We start from the raw sequence: 15,798 nt of genomic DNA on the forward strand, positions 1-15,798 counted from the left end.
CTGGAGTTCAGACAGCCAGTTCTTCCCTCTGGTATCCCTAGCTCTTCTCTTATTCCGAGGCTGGGAACTAAGTTTACTTCCAGCCTTATGTCTTGGGGAAGTGTGAACATCACCCTGAAGCAGGGCATTCAGGCAGCTGAGTTCTTGTGGGTCACCACCGGTTGGTTTGATAAGTACAGTATCCTTTTCTAGGATGCAATCCCTGCATCTTCAGTCGTCGTGTAAACGCTGCTCCATCCTTCACCACAAGGCCTCTTCACACCCATTTGTCCGCCTGGAATGCGATCAGGCTCAGCACCCGCGGAATTGCGACTCTGCACAAGGTTCAGCTCAGGGGCCGGTTCACTGTGAAGCCGCCTTAACACCTGGAAACGCCACCAACGCCGCCCCTCTGAGCCCCTTCGTCTTATTGGACGAGGCAGCATGCTGGCAGACAGTCCTGAGCTCGACGTTGCTTCGAGGGGTCGAGTGTGCTACCCTGGCCTCTCCCGCTCGGTCCCAGCTCGGCTCCCACGCCCTCCGGGACCGCCCGGCGCCCCCCGCCTAACCACGCCTCCTCGGATACCCCGCCCCTCGGCCTCCCGGGAAGGGGCGTTTCGGGGCGTGGCGGGAGCAGTCCGTCCCCCGACTGGCTGCTGCGCGCCCGGCAGCCCCAGTTCAGTGCACTCTGGCGGCGGGGGTGGCGGGAGCAGTTGGCGCCGTGCGGTCCATTCCGGCCCTGGAACTCACCGGAGGGCGGACGGCCGCTGGGACAGAAGAGATCCTGGGAGGGCGGGTTGAGAACTGAGACCGGGACTGCGCGTGGTGAGCCGGGCTCTAGCAACCGCCAGGTTGGTGTAAAAGACCCGGCCGGCGCTCGGAGGGGTCGGGCGGGCTCTGAAGCGGTCAGGACCCGAGGCGGACTGGAGCTGGAGCGGTCCGTGCGTGTGGCGAGGCCGGGCCAGGCACGGGCTTCCCGATCTAGAAAGTTTGCTGTTACTGCCGCTGTCCTGGGAGGGTTCTGCGGCAGCCAGGGAGGGGAGGAGGGAGAGACCGCGGTTGGGAGGAGGCGGCCGGCGCCAGGCGGCCCCGAAGCCCAGGGAGGCGGCGGGCGGGGCGGCCGGGGGTCCGGGCGCAGGAGCGAGGCCGCCCTCCTCCCCTGCCCTCCCGAGTAAACTGTGTTCTCCCGCAGTTCTCCCGCAGATTCCGGAGCGGCGCCCTCCCACCGGCGCCGGAGCCGGGCGTGGGGGGTGCAGCATGCCCGCGCGCGCGGCTTGAGGACGCCGCGGTCCCCGCTCCAGCCATGGTAGTCCCGGTCTGCGTGCTAGCGTTCTGCTTTGCTGTCGTGGCCGGAGCTACCTCCGAGCCACCCGGCCCAGAGCAGCGAGTTGTGCGGAGAACGGCAGGTAAGGAGGACTAACCTAAGGTGTCTTCCGGGGGGGCGGGGAGGGTAATCTTAATGGCCCACAGAGGTTTTGAGAACTGCAAACTGTCCTTGAGTGGGGAGCATCACGGCCAGTGTGTCCCGTTCCGTAGATCGCTGACAGATCTGGAGCGGCGGTTTGTGGTGGGTCTGGAGTCTCAGAACCACCACTCAAGTGAGAACGGTGCGCGGTGACCCTGGTCCCCGACACGCGGGAGGGCTCGCGAGCCGATTTTCCATGATTCTCACTGTCGCTGCTCTTATCTGCGAGGACGGAAAGTGTCTGTTGTTGGTTCCCTCGTGTTCCTGGCACAGTTGCTCGGTTTTGGCCAAAGTGAAGGTTGGACTTTGGAAATGGACGGGAGTAGTATCCCAGCCAGAGCTCAGCACTGTCGTCCAGGGTCTCGCATGACAAGGTGACAGCTTCAGCGCCGCTGCTCCTCTCTGATCCTGCAGGCGGCCTGAGGGGTCGCTTCCCAGGGGCGCGCACGGATCGCCCTTCAGGCTGCACTCTGGGAGGTGAGGGGCGGTTGTCCCGGGATCGTGGCGCCGCCTACGTAGCCGGGCTGGCCGCCAAAGTCCGTTGGGACTCGGAGTGCCGTCAGACGGGGCCGGAGGCTGAGAATACGGGAGGGAGCCATGGCCAGTCAGCCCTTCGTCCCGCCGCCGCCACCCAGGGGTGCGACGCGCGCGGCCCCTGGTTGTGCCCGGCGGCAGCGTGGCAAAGCAGAGCAGTGGTCTGGCGGGAGGCCGCGCGGAGGGAGGCCTTCGCTCGGTAAGCTGTCGCCCCACCCGAGCTGAGGCCGAACAGCCGCTCCTTTGTACCCTGGTGGCCACAGGCCGCACATTGATGGCGGCGCGGCCTCTTGGGGAGGTGCGAGTGCGGCGAGCGCAGCGGGACGAGGCAGATGGCGGCGTGCCCCTCCCGGCGCCCCCTCGCCCCTTTCTCCCTCAGCGGCTGCAGCTTCTCGGAACAATGTCATTTTTTTTTTTTTATGAATGAAAGTGGGCCGGTAGCCTGAATGTGCGTGTCTTTCAGCGGCGTGACAGAGGCGGTCGGGAGGTCAGCGCGCGCTTTTAGCGCCTGCTACGACGGCCTGGCTCCCGGGCGCCGAATGGCCGGCGACTGGACCACATTAGCATGTGTATTCAGATGAAGATATTACTCCCTGCCTCGGGTGTCAGTGAGCAAGGGTAGGGGTGGCGGGGCGGAGCGCACACCCTCACTGTGCTCCAGGCAGTGACTGTGGCGGCCTGGCACGTCCTTGCTATAGGAACCAAAGTTGAGCCGGGCGGCCCGGGATCGGTGGGATTTGCGCCCGTCCCGCGCCCCAGCGTTTGAGCCTGTGAGACAGGTAGGGAATTGATAGACCAATAAACTTAATCCGGTTCCTTAACGAGATGGGCCGGGCAGTAAAAATACAAAGACCTGGTGAAGTTTACAGAGGTCTCGGCTGGCGCTTTCCCCGGGAACATAAATTACCGAATTGGAGCTGGCTGGGGTCAAGAGTGCGGGGCGGGGCTAAGGCTCTAGCCTTCCCTGGCCACCCCTGGAGGGACGAGCCCAGCTGGTGAGCTCTGTGGGTAGAGAGTAGGCCGCAGGGGGTCCAGAAGTTGACCCCTACAGGGGCCTGAAGCAGAGGGTGACAGAAGTCGAGCCTTGCACCTCTCTGGGCGTTGCCTGCCCCCCCCCCCCCCCCGCAGAGCTGGACTTTGAGCCCTGCAGGCCCTCGGTGGTTCATTAACCTGGGCTGATCTTAGGCCCTGAAGCTTTGGGTCCCATGCTGAGCCTAGCAGCCCCTTGTGCTTCGGGCCACATTCATGTTTCACTTGTGGCCTGTCGGACCTGGAACCCTCCCCCTTCCCTTTTTTAAACCGTTGTGCCTACAAGGCAAATGAATTACCCAGGGGAGGTTCTGGGTAAGGTGAGGTTTGGGGGAAAGGGGGCCTGCCAGGTTGGGAAATGACTGAGCTGTGAGTAAAGCCACCTGGGGTTGAGGCCTGCCTAGGCTTGGGTACCCTCCTAGAACTTAAGTTTCCTCACCTGTCATGCCAAAGAGGTCTGGTAATGGCTGGGTTGTTACGGGGATTAAACCAGATAATCCCCAGTAAACCCTCATTAGCCCGCCCAGACTCTGGATTCTTTTTGTTTTTTCTGTCTTGACTTTACTATGAAACTGGAAAGTGGGATGCCTCCTGGTGGGATGGCAGGGAGTAGGGGAGGAGAGGAAGGCGAGAGACCCTTCCTTGGCTTCAGAGTTCTTGGGGCACTCTCCTTTCTCTTTGGTTGTTTGAATCATAAACCTGCTCCTACGCCAGGTTTGTTCCCTCCCAAAGCAGATGTTGCCTGGATCCGGGTCCTGGTGTTGCTCCAAAGCTGAAGTCCCTGGAGTCCTTAGGGTGACCTCAGAAACAGGTCTGGATTTGCTGCTAGTTCTGTAGTGGTCACTGGTGTCTCAACAGTAGTGACCAGACATAGTTTCGGGTCCTCAGGACCGGATGCAGCCCTTGTGACAGCTGGTCAGCCATGGGGTCTCCACAGCATTGTTTCATTCAAGATGCCCTGGAAGAGGTTCTCCTCATCCCCCAACAGGCCCTAGCCTCTTAACCAGTCCTTTTTGGACCTCAGGTCTGCAAGTTGGGATTTGTACATTGTATCCTAGCGAGGCCATGTGGATGAGGACAGACCCAGCAAGGCCTGAGTGGGACACAATGTCTCCTAGCCTGCCCCGTAAGCATATAGGGCACCCAGGTCCACCTCCTTATGTGGTGGGGACGCTGTCCCCTCCGTGGGTACAGCAGAAGTGCCAGTGCCTGTGTGTTGCGTTTGGGCCACCTTTGATGGTGGCTCCTAGGACGTTATCTGTGCGTTTCTGGAGCTGTTCTGGGAGCACCACTGGCCAGTGCTCTGCTCCTGCCATATTCTGTGTTGTCTCAAGCACCATCCTGTACTGTCCTTCCCTTGTTATCTGCCTAACTCAAGTTTTTCTAAGCTTTGTGACCCTGGAGTGGTGGTGGTGGTGGATAACGTTGTTGCCCCAGGCCTCCAAACTTCAGGCATCTTGTTTCTGCTGGCTCCTAGTGGACAGGGATGGGTGGGCAGGTCAAAGGTCAGGTCTTAGCTGACAGAACCATTTCCCCTCGCCTTCCCAAGCCACCTACTTCTTTCTCCAAGGGGCTGACCTAGGGGCTTGTTGTGTCCTCTCGTTTGCCTCTGAATTAGTTTGAAGCAAATACTTGTGTTGAATGGCTTGACCTGTTGTCTTGCCCAGACCAAACCGGAACCAACTGTTGCCCTTGGGCCAAAGCCTAGACTGAGGCTGTGGACTAGCCTGTTTTTTGGGGGGGGGGGCTCAAACAGCTCCCAACACTGGGTGGTCTCCATAGGATGGGGCAGCAGGATTGGAAGTCCAGATAGAAGGCCCCTCGCTGTGGCACCTGGCCAGGACAACTTTTAAAGCCCCAGGGCTCTGTGGCAGATGATCATGGGTAACTCCAGGGTCTTCTGGATCCCTCTGGCTCTCAGAGTCCTGGTGGACTATGAGCCCTGTGGTCTGACTCTGGGATGGACAGAATTGGGCCTGACCAAGGACTGCTGTGGCCAGAGTGGACAGCTGGGCCTCGAATCTAGGCCATGCGTCGGCAGAATGACAAGTGACATTATAGCCAGTCCAGCTGGATCTGAAGAAGAGGTCTGCTCAGGGACCACCCACTCCTGTCCTGGGCCGTGAGCCCAGCTGCCCCTGTGATGGGCATTGTTGGATCCTGGCAGGGAGGCCTGGAGGTGATCGCCCAGCTGGTAGTGAGTCCCTGAGTGTGAGGTCTTCAGTGCCCCTCATGAGCCGGCTGCACCTGGGCAGGAGAGATGTGATGGGGGTCCCATGTCCTTAGTCATCCTGTGAGCTCATCTGGATCCTTTATCCCACTGGCCAGAGACAGATGTATCCAGGTTGATTGGTGTTTTTAATGTTTGCCCTATCTTTCTAACTGACCGCTGTGTAGAAGGGGCATTTAAGCTGCAAGAACCTGGACTGTCCCAGCCCAGGGACCTGGTGCACGTGGCTGCTGATGAGGTCCACAGCTCCTGTGATAGCAGCCCTTGCAGAGTGTCCCAGCCAGGGCTGTCCACCCAGGTTCTTGAACGGCCTTGTGTCGTTGTCCCTTCTTTCATTCATCTTTATTTTGTGTCTGAGACAGTCTCACGCTGTAGCCAGGCTGGCTCAGCCTGTGGCAGTCCTGCCTCAGCCATCTGAATGCATGAGCCCCACCATACCCAGCTTTCCCCTTGCTGTTGCTGAAGTGTGTTCTGTTCCCTGGCTCTCCACTAATATGGTTTAGAAGCCAAGACGAGGGTTGGGTGCTAAGAGGGCCCTTGAAAGGACTCCCTATTTCTTTGTGTTTTGAGCCAGAGGCCCGTGAAGAACAGCCTGTACCCAACCTGCTTTTGTGCTTCCCTTTAAGCCAAGGGTTGTTTGTGCATGTCCACATGGTGGAAGAATCAGAGGAAGAAGAGTTGTTGATGACCCTTTTCCTGGTGCTGGGAATGAGCTCAGGGCTTTAGACATACCTGGGAAGTACTGTACCAAAGAGCTGTCCCCCACTTTCCACGACACTTGTAGCTCTGAGTTAGTGGGGGTGTTGCTGTGTCTCTTCATGTCTTTGGAAGACAGCTTCTTAATATAGGACAGAGGCAGAAGCCTTAGCCCAGACCATCGCGAGCTGCGACGGTGATGCTCCTGGGCTCTCATTAAACCAGCTCCACCCCTGGTTTGAACACTGTCAGTCACCCGGGCCTCAGGAGCACAGCCCTCACTTGCCTGCATAGCTTTTGCTAGTGTGTTTACAAAGTGGAATGTGGGGCCTTTGGCGTGCTGCTTTGACACTTCTCCTTCCATTTTCATCCACAGAGGTTCCGGGGCCTGAACCTAGCCAGCAGGAGCAGGTGGCCTTTGGCAGTGGGGACACCGTGGAACTAAGCTGCAATCCACCTGGAGGTGCCCCCACAGGTCCCACTTTCTGGGCTAAGGATGGCACAGGGCTGGTGGCCTCCCACCGCATCCTGGTAGGACCCCAGAGGCTCCAAGTGCTGAATGCCTCCCATGAAGATGCCGGGGTCTACAGCTGCCAGCAGCGGCTCACTCAGCGTGTGCTGTGCCACTTTAGTGTGCGTGTGACAGGTAAGTGGTGGGTGAACGGAGCTGTCAAGTGTGTTGAGTATCTTAATAGCTGGGAGATCATGCAGTCCTGGGCAGGGTGGCTGCGGCATCCCTTGCCTAAGAGTGTTGCTTGGTGCAGATACAGAGGAGGGGGGTACCCCCAAGTATGTACTGTCTAAAAGAGTCGCATTGCGAAAGTAGGACCCCAAAGACAGGGAGCAGTGGGCCCTGAATGTGGAGAGCAGGGGACACCAAATATGGGGAGCAACGGATCTCTGGATGTTGGGGTGTCACAGAACCCCTGTCTACTTGCAACTATTGCAGATGCTCCATCTTCAGGAGATGACGAAGATGGGGAGGACGTGGCTGAAGATACAGGTGAGCTTAGAACCTATGCACAGAGAGCTGGCCAGGGTTGGGCTGGGCTGCCTCCTCCTCATAGTCTGGTGGCTGGAGGATGACATTGCTACAGCTCCAGGAGCAGTGAGGAGGTGGAGCTGGCCTGAAGGATTTCGGTCTGAGTACAGTCAGTCATGGAGCTCAGGTTGCTGTTGAGGAGCAAGTCGAACCAGGGATTAAGGACCCTAGTGGCTGTTGGTTAAGGCCAGCAGGAGAGGAGAGTGGCTGTGCTGTGCTGAGATCCACGCTGTGTAAGGGGGCATCACAGATAGTGTGTGCTATAGTGTAGCTATAGATGGGGAGGCTAGGTTGTGCGGACTGAGTACTTGGGTGGCCTGGCCTGGCGCTCTCCCAGGATCTGCACCCTACTGGGATCTCCCTTCTGGGGATCTGCAGCAGCGTGTCTGCACCAAAGGGCAAGGAGCGGGCATGGCAGGTCTGAGAGTATGGCAGCATAGTGTTGAGGCTTCAGGGAGCCCGTCCAAGCAAAGCAGAGGACTCTCAATATAGAAGGGTAGCATGCTGGAGGGGGGTGGGCAGGCGCTTTGGGAAGGGTGCAGTGATTAGTTGTTATGGGTACTTGTGCCACCAGGGGCCCCTTACTGGACTCGACCAGAGCGTATGGATAAGAAACTTCTGGCTGTGCCAGCTGCAAACACTGTACGCTTCCGCTGCCCAGCTGCCGGCAACCCTACCCCCTCCATCTCCTGGCTGAAAAACGGCAAAGAATTCCGAGGGGAGCATCGCATAGGGGGCATCAAGGTGGGTCTGGGAGGGGCCCTGGAGTTCCAGGGCCTGGCCGTGGTCTAGTCTGTATCTGCTCACGCCCTGACTTTACCTGTAGCTTCGTCACCAGCAGTGGAGTTTGGTCATGGAGAGCGTGGTGCCCTCTGATCGCGGCAACTATACGTGCGTGGTAGAGAACAAGTTTGGCAGCATCCGACAGACATACACCCTGGACGTGCTGGGTGAGGGCCTGGCCGGGGGTGGCTAAGGCAGGGCATCCCCGGGCTCCTTGGCCCACGGCCCCTGACTTGGCTGCTGCTTTGCAGAGCGTTCCCCACACCGGCCCATCCTGCAGGCTGGGCTGCCAGCCAACCAGACAGCCGTTCTGGGCAGTGATGTGGAGTTCCACTGCAAGGTGTACAGTGATGCGCAGCCACACATCCAGTGGCTAAAACACGTGGAAGTGAACGGGAGCAAGGTGGGCCCTGACGGCACACCTTACGTCACTGTGCTCAAGGTAGGCGCTGCTGCCATCTGGTGGCTGGATGGGTCAGCTGGGGCTGCCTCGGCCCTCTGGTTCCCAAGTCGCTCTTGGCTGAGAGATTTGTTGGGATTTAGGCCCAGGTGTTGACGTTTCTGAGCAGGGACCGCAAATCTCAGTGCTTCTCACCTGCTCTGAGCTCCCAGCAGGCTCAGTGTTATTTTTGCCCTGCCATGGAACTTGTTTCCCTGTCTGCTCTGAGTGCGGTGACAGTTATCGTGGCCCAGGGCAGGAGGATGATGGCTGAGTTAGTAACCTCTGGATCCTAGAGGACTCGCTAGACACTCCCAAGCTGGCCTGGATTGGCTGGTGTCATCTGCTTGCAGTGTTGCACTGGCTCTGCCCTGCCTCCGTCCGCTTGGAGCTTTGTTCCATGGCCTTGGGTGGGGGCCACCCGAGTTGGGACATTTGTGACACTGGAAGCCCAAAGAGAAACATCTGTTCAGAGACAAGGAGGTCTGGTGGGGGAGGGGAATAGACACTGGCAGGAACAGAATCCTGGCTGTTGAGAGAGGCCGCTGGGGCCTTGTCCGGTGTGCCTCCCACTATGGGTGTGGGCGTTATTGAGCATAAGCTAGTTGCCCTGACATGACCCCTGGGGCGAGGGTTTGGAGGCTGTGGATTCTCTGTGTGCATGCGTGCGCGCGCGGTTGTTTAGAAGTCCTCTCTGAAACCACACCTACCACGGCAATGATACACACCTCTCCTCCAGGCAGCCTTCTAGGTGTTGCTGCCCAGCCCCCAGCCCATCCTTAGGGATCTCCCTTGCCCTGCCTCATCCTCATGTCCTTCTGGAGCTGGCTCGGGGTGTGCCTGAGCCCAGTCTCTTGTCCCCGCAGTCCTGGATCAGTGAAAATGTGGAGGCAGACGCACGCCTCCGCCTGGCCAATGTGTCGGAGCGGGACGGGGGCGAGTACCTCTGTCGAGCCACCAATTTCATAGGCGTGGCTGAGAAGGCCTTTTGGCTGCGTGTTCACGGGCCCCAAGCAGGTAACGACTCTGTCCCATGCCTGCCTGGCACGCTGAGCTCCAGCTCCAACGCTCCAGCCACGCACCTGCCTGCATGCCCTGCACGACCCCTGTCCTGCTTGACCCCCGCCTGCGGCTCGCATTCTGCGTATGATCCCTCCGATACAGTGTTGGTCCTCGGCTACTACCATTGACTGGCCTGCTTCAAAGCCCCTCCCCTGACCTGTGCTGTCCACTTGCATTCCCCACTTGGCACACTTGAAGATCCTTAGAGCCTCCCAGGGGCTGAGCCCTGTGCTGTTCGAGTCGATTTCACACCCATCTCTGTCTGGCTCTGCTGCCCTCTGCCTTCCTATTCATGCGCCTGCCCATTTTTCCAACTGTACCTCTCCTGTTTCTGCACTAATTCTGCATGCTGCCTCTGTGTTGGCACCATGCTGCCCACCTGCCTGTTGCTCACCTTGGGACAGAGGACTCGCCACCGGTGGAGGGACTGGCTTCAGGCTCAGTGCCTCGGTGCAGGAGGCAGAGGGCCCTGGGCCTCTGTGGCTGTCTGTGGCAGGGCCATGGTGGTGGCCGTGGTTGTGATGGTGGCGGCGTTTTCCTTGCAGCCTGGCTGGATCATCTCCGTGTGGACTGCTGTGGTTCCCAAAGGGAATTGCTGGCGCTTGCCTATCGCGCTTTGTTCTCTTTTTGTAGACGGCAGGCGCTAACACCACCGACAAGGAGCTAGAGGTTCTGTCCTTGCACAATGTCACCTTTGAGGACGCGGGGGAGTACACCTGCCTGGCGGGCAATTCTATCGGGTTTTCCCATCACTCTGCGTGGCTGGTGGTGCTGCCAGGTACTGGCTTCTGCTCACGCTGCACCTGTCTTCTTGGGGTGCTGGCTCAGGACATGCCAAAGCTGCCCGTGACTGCAGGGGGCCCCTTACAGCTTACTGCTGCCCATCCTGAGAAAATTCACCCTGTGGCCTTGTGCTTGGTATGGGAACATTAACCTGCTCTATCTTGGTCCTGCGAGGATCTCCCCTTCATCCTTCACTTGGGCCCCCATAGTCCTGATCTGTGGCTCTGGCATCTCCTGGGTGGCAGTGTGGGTGCTTTTGGTTCTGCTGGGCTTCTGGGTCTGGCCCTGCTGACTTACAGATGTTTTTGACTACATTACCAAGGCAAGTGGGGGCCTTGGGGCCCCCTAGGTCTTTTCCCTCCCCCACTGACTGGTGCCTGTGTCCAGCCGGTGGGAAGCCCGAAAAGGCTGGATGAGGCCCCGAAACTTGTGTCTTTACAGCTGAGGAGGAACTGATGGAAGTGGACGAGGCTGGCAGTGTGTATGCAGGCATCCTCAGCTATGGGGTGGGCTTCTTCCTCTTCATCCTGGTGGTGGCAGCTGTGACACTTTGCCGCCTTCGCAGTCCCCCAAAGAAGAGCCTGGGCTCACCCACCGTGCACAAGGTCTCTCGCTTCCCGCTTAAGCGACAGGTAACAGAAAGTAGATACCAGGTTTTGAGCTCCTTGTTGTGCCTTGGGTCTCCTAAAGTCCAACAGTACCCAGGGCCTGGGTCTCACTTCTCTGCAGTTGGGTGGGCTGATCCCTCCTCTTCCCATCTAGAGCCCAAATTCTGAGAGGCAAACACTTTTTTAGGTGTCCTCAGTAACCCCTATAAAAGTCAGAGCAGTCAGTACTTGGCCTCACGTAGACTTGGGGCTATACCACCCCATCCCCTTTGCAATGCTCAGCCCACATTGTGTGGTACCAACCTGTCCCTGATGACCCAAGCAGGTATCCTTGGAGTCGAACTCCTCTATGAACTCCAACACACCTCTGGTCCGCATTGCCCGGCTGTCCTCAGGAGAAGGTCCTGTTCTGGCCAATGTTTCTGAACTTGAGCTTCCTGCTGACCCCAAGTGGGAGCTATCCAGGACTCGGTCAGTGGTGATAATGAACAATATGTATTTGGTGGGGTTTAGTGTGTAGTTGGTGGGGGTTGTTGGAGATGGGGTGATGCCCCTGAGGTGGAGCACAGGGTGAGATCTGAGGGGTTACTCTTTGTCTTAACAAGCAAATGCCCAGAAGGCTTCCAGGACACAGGGACACATGACCATGAGACCTGGGGGTGCTAGGCACACAGTTAACTTCCTCTGCTTCTGTGAGCAGGCTGACACTTGGTAAGCCTCTTGGAGAAGGCTGCTTTGGCCAGGTCGTCATGGCAGAAGCTATCGGCATTGACAAGGACCGCACTGCCAAGCCTGTCACCGTGGCTGTGAAGATGCTGAAAGGTGAGAATGGAGAGAAACGGAAGAGAAATGAAAGGGGCCTTTGAGGGCTGTGGGGCTACCAACTGACATGTCATTCCTGGCACAGATGATGCCACTGACAAGGACCTGTCGGATCTGGTGTCAGAGATGGAGATGATGAAAATGATTGGCAAGCACAAGAACATCATCAACCTATTGGGGGCCTGCACACAGGGTGGTAGGTGCAGCAGGTGGGCAGACTGGTGGGTGGGGACTCTTGAGCAATGCAGCATCTCAGGTGTGTGTGTTCCCAGGGCCCCTGTATGTGCTGGTGGAGTATGCAGCCAAGGGCAACCTACGAGAGTTCCTGCGGGCACGGCGGCCTCCAGGCATGGACTACTCCTTTGATGCCTGTAGGCTTCCAGAAGAACAGCTTACTTGCAAGGATCTAGTATCTTGTGCCTACCAGGTGGCACGGGGCATGGAATACCTGGCTTCCCAGAAGGTGAGCAGAGACAGGGCCCAGACCAGCTGGGGCCTCTCTGGGTAGAAGAGCGGGTGACAAGATTGCCTGGGCTGGGCTGGGGTCAGCTGAGCCCTTGTGTGTCTCCTCAGTGCATTCACAGAGACTTGGCTGCCCGGAACGTGCTGGTGACTGAGGACAATGTGATGAAGATTGCAGACTTCGGCCTGGCCCGCGACGTACACAATCTAGACTACTACAAGAAGACCACAAATGTGAGTCCTGGGTGGTTAGGGGGTGGGGCCCCTGTACCTGTGGACACGCGAGAGCTAACACCTCTCCCTCTGCCCAGGGCCGGCTACCTGTGAAGTGGATGGCACCAGAGGCCCTGTTTGACCGAGTCTACACCCACCAGAGTGATGTGTACGTGTCCACACATAGGATGAGGGAGTTCTGGGGACAAAGCCTTCAGGGTCCTGGTGTTATCAGTTTATTGGGCCATCAGCGCAGCCCTGGTGTCTTCCTTGTCCTGATGCTCCCACCCCTTTCCCATTGGTGGCGTGTCCTGGTTCAGGGCTGCTGCAGCAATGGGCCAGGAGTAACAGGGCCTTTGTCCTCACTTCCTTGCAGCTGGTCTTTTGGGGTCCTGCTCTGGGAGATCTTTACACTGGGGGGCTCACCGTATCCTGGCATCCCGGTGGAAGAGCTTTTCAAGCTGTTGAAAGAGGGCCACCGCATGGACAAGCCAGCCAACTGCACACACGACCTGTGAGCAAAGCATCCTTTCCTTTGCTGTCCAGTCCCTGGGAATGGCAGGATTCCTACCAGGGTCCCTGGGATGAGGTAGGGCTTGGCAGCAGGCCAAGAACTCAAAGCTGTTTTGCCACAGGTACATGATCATGCGGGAATGTTGGCACGCAGTGCCTTCACAGAGGCCCACCTTCAAGCAGCTGGTAGAGGATTTAGACCGCATCCTTACTGTGACATCAACCGATGTAAGTGCCACTCGGTCCTGCTCCCCTGTGGGGGTATTGCTCCTTGGAGCTCCAGTTGTGGGGCTGCCCTTCAGGAGCACAGGCTGAACACAGATGGCCATGGGAGTGGAGAGGGTGCCAAGGCACAGTCGTGACAGCCTTCTCTGCCACCAGGAATACCTGGACTTGTCGGTGCCGTTTGAGCAGTATTCCCCAGGTGGCCAGGATACTCCTAGCTCCAGCTCCTCAGGGGACGACTCCGTATTCACCCACGACTTGCTGCCCCCAGGTCCACCCAGTAATGGGGGACCTCGGACGTGAGGGGCCAACAGTCCTGCAGATCAAACCCAGCCAATGTTTACGCGGACCCTAGCCCGCCCTGCTACTGCTGGTGTGCAGTGGACCCCAGCCAGCCCAGTGTGATGGGCCAACAGTGGACAGGACTTGCTGTGTGTGTCCGTGTGTCCTTGGCTCCTGGGTGCAGAGGCCATTTGGGGACACGCACTGCTGTATAGTGGTCTCCTGACTGGCCAGGGTTGGGAGCACCAAATGTAGAATGTAAGAGGGCCCATCCTGTGCAATTCTGGGGTTCTGGCTCCCTCATTTCCCACTTCCACCTTGCAGGGACCGTTGCAGAGAGGGCCATACTCCATGTCCAGGGTGGACCTTGGCCTTTTGGGTGCCCAAAGCTGAGCCTGCAGGGAAGCTCTGCCCTATGTGGCAAGCCTCCCTCCTAATATGGCACCTTATGCTTGGGGGCGAGTCACAGCTCTCCACCCCCAGGCCTTTTTTACCCGCCCCTCAGACTGAAATTACGGGTACCTGAAGGTGGGAGCCATAACGTCTGTCAAAAGGTTTATTCCAGAAGCAAATGTACATTTATATAAATACATGTCCTGTACAATATATATATATCTATATACATATATAAAAAAGAATATATGGAGGCAGGCAAAGCTGAGGCCAGAGGAGCAGGATACTCCAAGGGGCTCTCTGGTAAAATGCCAAGAGCAAGCCGAGAGGCAAGGGGCTTTTCTGGCAGCACAGTTTTGTTTGTATCCAGACCTGTATATTTGTAAAGCTATTTATCAACCCTCGGACCCCCAGGTTCCTAGCATTTAGTCCCAGGGTATTTGTATTGCAGAAATTTTAAGTTATAACTTATTAACAGTTGAAGAGGTTTATGCTGAATTTAGGGGGTTGCTGAGGTGCATCTGGCCCACATCAAGACTGGAGGAGGCGGGCCCCTGGAAGCTTGGCTCCAGTGAGCATTTTTTATTTCCTTTGGCCCTCTTTTGTGGGGGATTAGATTTATATAGGAACTTCCTTCAGGAGTTTGTTTTTTTTTTAAAGTTTCAAGGTGACTGGTATTTTCATACAGATTATTCTAATTGATAGTATTCCAGGCAGAAGCCTATGTTCAGGGAGGGGCCAGCCCTGCCTGAGGTTCAATGTTAATAGATGTTACAAGTTTATATATATATATTATATATATAATTTATTGAGTCTTTACAAGTTGTATTTGCTATAGGCTTAACACTTCTATGCAGTGCTTCTAGACTTTATAGCCTAGACTGCTACCTTTCAAAGTTCGGGAGTAAGAGTGGTGAATTCAGTTTGTTACTTTTTGTACTGTTACAGGCCCTAGGCTTGGGTGGCTGTCCCTTGCCTATCAGCCAGCAGGGCCAGGACAGTGGCTCAGGGTGACTTTTCTTGCGACCCAGCACATAGTTTGTCAGTCCACACTGGCAGATGTGATTTTGTTAACCAACTTACTTTCCAAAAAATAAAGTGAGAACTGGTTCTGATCTTCAGAGTGCTCTCTTGTGTCCTGGGACCTGTGCAACTGTGTCCTTACTGCCGGGGGTGTAGACTGGGAGGGTGGGAGACAGGCCAGAGGCGGAGGCATAACGGCATCTAAGGAATCAGCAGTGTCTGCTCCCTAGAGCAAGGTGCTGGTCTCGGGCTCCCAGGGAACTAATTACCTGCTTTTCCCTCCCAAAGTAAGGACAGCTGGGTTTGGGGGGGGGGGGGGGTTGCTTTCCTGTGGCCTAAGTAGCAGGCAGAATCTTAGGGTTACTAGCGTCTAGAGGTCCAAAGGACAGGATGCACTAGGAGATGTGTCCTCAGGAGGGGGTCATGGGTGTGTGGAAGAAGTGCACTTGGCCTCTCTAGCTTCCTGGCTGTCTTGACAGGAGGGATTCCATGAAGACATTAAGTGAAAGTGTATGTGGTGACTTTTGCAGGAAGGTAGGTGGCCAGACCTCTGGTTTCTGCAATCTACACTGGGCCAAGCATGATGCAGGTGATGTGTGTTCCAGGACAACAGAGAGAACTTGAGTGTTTCCTTCTTCCTACATCCACTTCGTCTGTCATACTTCTAACCTTAGGAGACATGGGGGCTGAATGAACTGTCTGTCTCTTCTAGCTAGGATCAGGCCCACCTTCTAGGTCAGGAGACTTGCTTAGCCGTACTAACAGAAGTTTTGGTTCTAGACAGAGCTTGATCTTCAGGGAGGTACTGGATTTTAGAGGAAGCCGTAGGTCTCGTTCTGTTGTTGGTTCACCATAGCAGCCCCAAAATGGAGACCAGACAGTTTCCATTCCAGCCACACACACACCTGATTATAATGACCAGGCAGGGGGTGGCAGTTAAAGGGCCTGACGAAAGTCTAGACAGCAGTGTGTGACCAGAGGGATACATTCCCATCCCTGAACCAGGCTTGACACTTCCTGGGTCAGCTGTGTGCCAGTCTGTGGCGCCCCCTAGTGCCATGTTGAGCATAGCTTCCTATGGCACCCAAGAAAAGTTTTAACATCAAGGGGTTGGTCCATGGTGACAGAAAGTGGACCTGAGGGTCAGGGGCCATAGGTCGGGCCACTCTTGTCCATAATAGTCCCATTGCCACCTTAGAAGAGGTAAACGTTCGG

The 15,798-nt window shown here is 56.8% G+C and overlaps 1 protein-coding gene across 6 annotated transcripts; it reads left to right on the forward strand.

Annotated features, from left to right (window-relative positions):
* The first annotated feature begins 638 nt into the window (after nt 1-638).
* LOC121459483 (fibroblast growth factor receptor 3) lies at nt 639-14,681 on the forward strand. Of its 6 annotated transcripts, none has more exons than XM_041669308.1 (18): nt 639-830; nt 1,172-1,385; nt 6,310-6,579; nt 6,883-6,936; nt 7,550-7,719; nt 7,802-7,925; nt 8,010-8,200; nt 9,064-9,214; nt 10,484-10,680; nt 10,976-11,121; nt 11,351-11,472; nt 11,558-11,668; nt 11,745-11,935; nt 12,046-12,168; nt 12,246-12,316; nt 12,524-12,661; nt 12,783-12,888; nt 13,042-14,681. In XM_041669308.1, exons 2-18 carry the CDS (start codon nt 1,283-1,285, stop codon nt 13,186-13,188), a joined length of 2,415 nt encoding a protein of 804 aa, XP_041525242.1. In that variant the 5' UTR covers nt 639-830; nt 1,172-1,282; the 3' UTR covers nt 13,189-14,681. The 6 variants fall into 6 exon arrangements, with proteins under 6 accessions (XP_041525242.1, XP_041525243.1, XP_041525244.1 ...); XM_041669309.1 differs by having other exon boundaries at nt 10,484-10,674; nt 10,973-11,121; XM_041669310.1 differs by having other exon boundaries at nt 640-830; nt 10,484-10,674.
* The last annotated feature ends 1,117 nt before the right edge of the window (nt 14,682-15,798 follow it).

The sequence above is a fragment of the Microtus oregoni genome, unplaced genomic scaffold, assembly GCF_018167655.1.
Source record: "Microtus oregoni isolate MIOR12 unplaced genomic scaffold, Mior012 000019F_ref0000042, whole genome shotgun sequence".
Classification (NCBI taxonomy): domain Eukaryota; kingdom Metazoa; phylum Chordata; class Mammalia; order Rodentia; family Cricetidae; genus Microtus; species Microtus oregoni.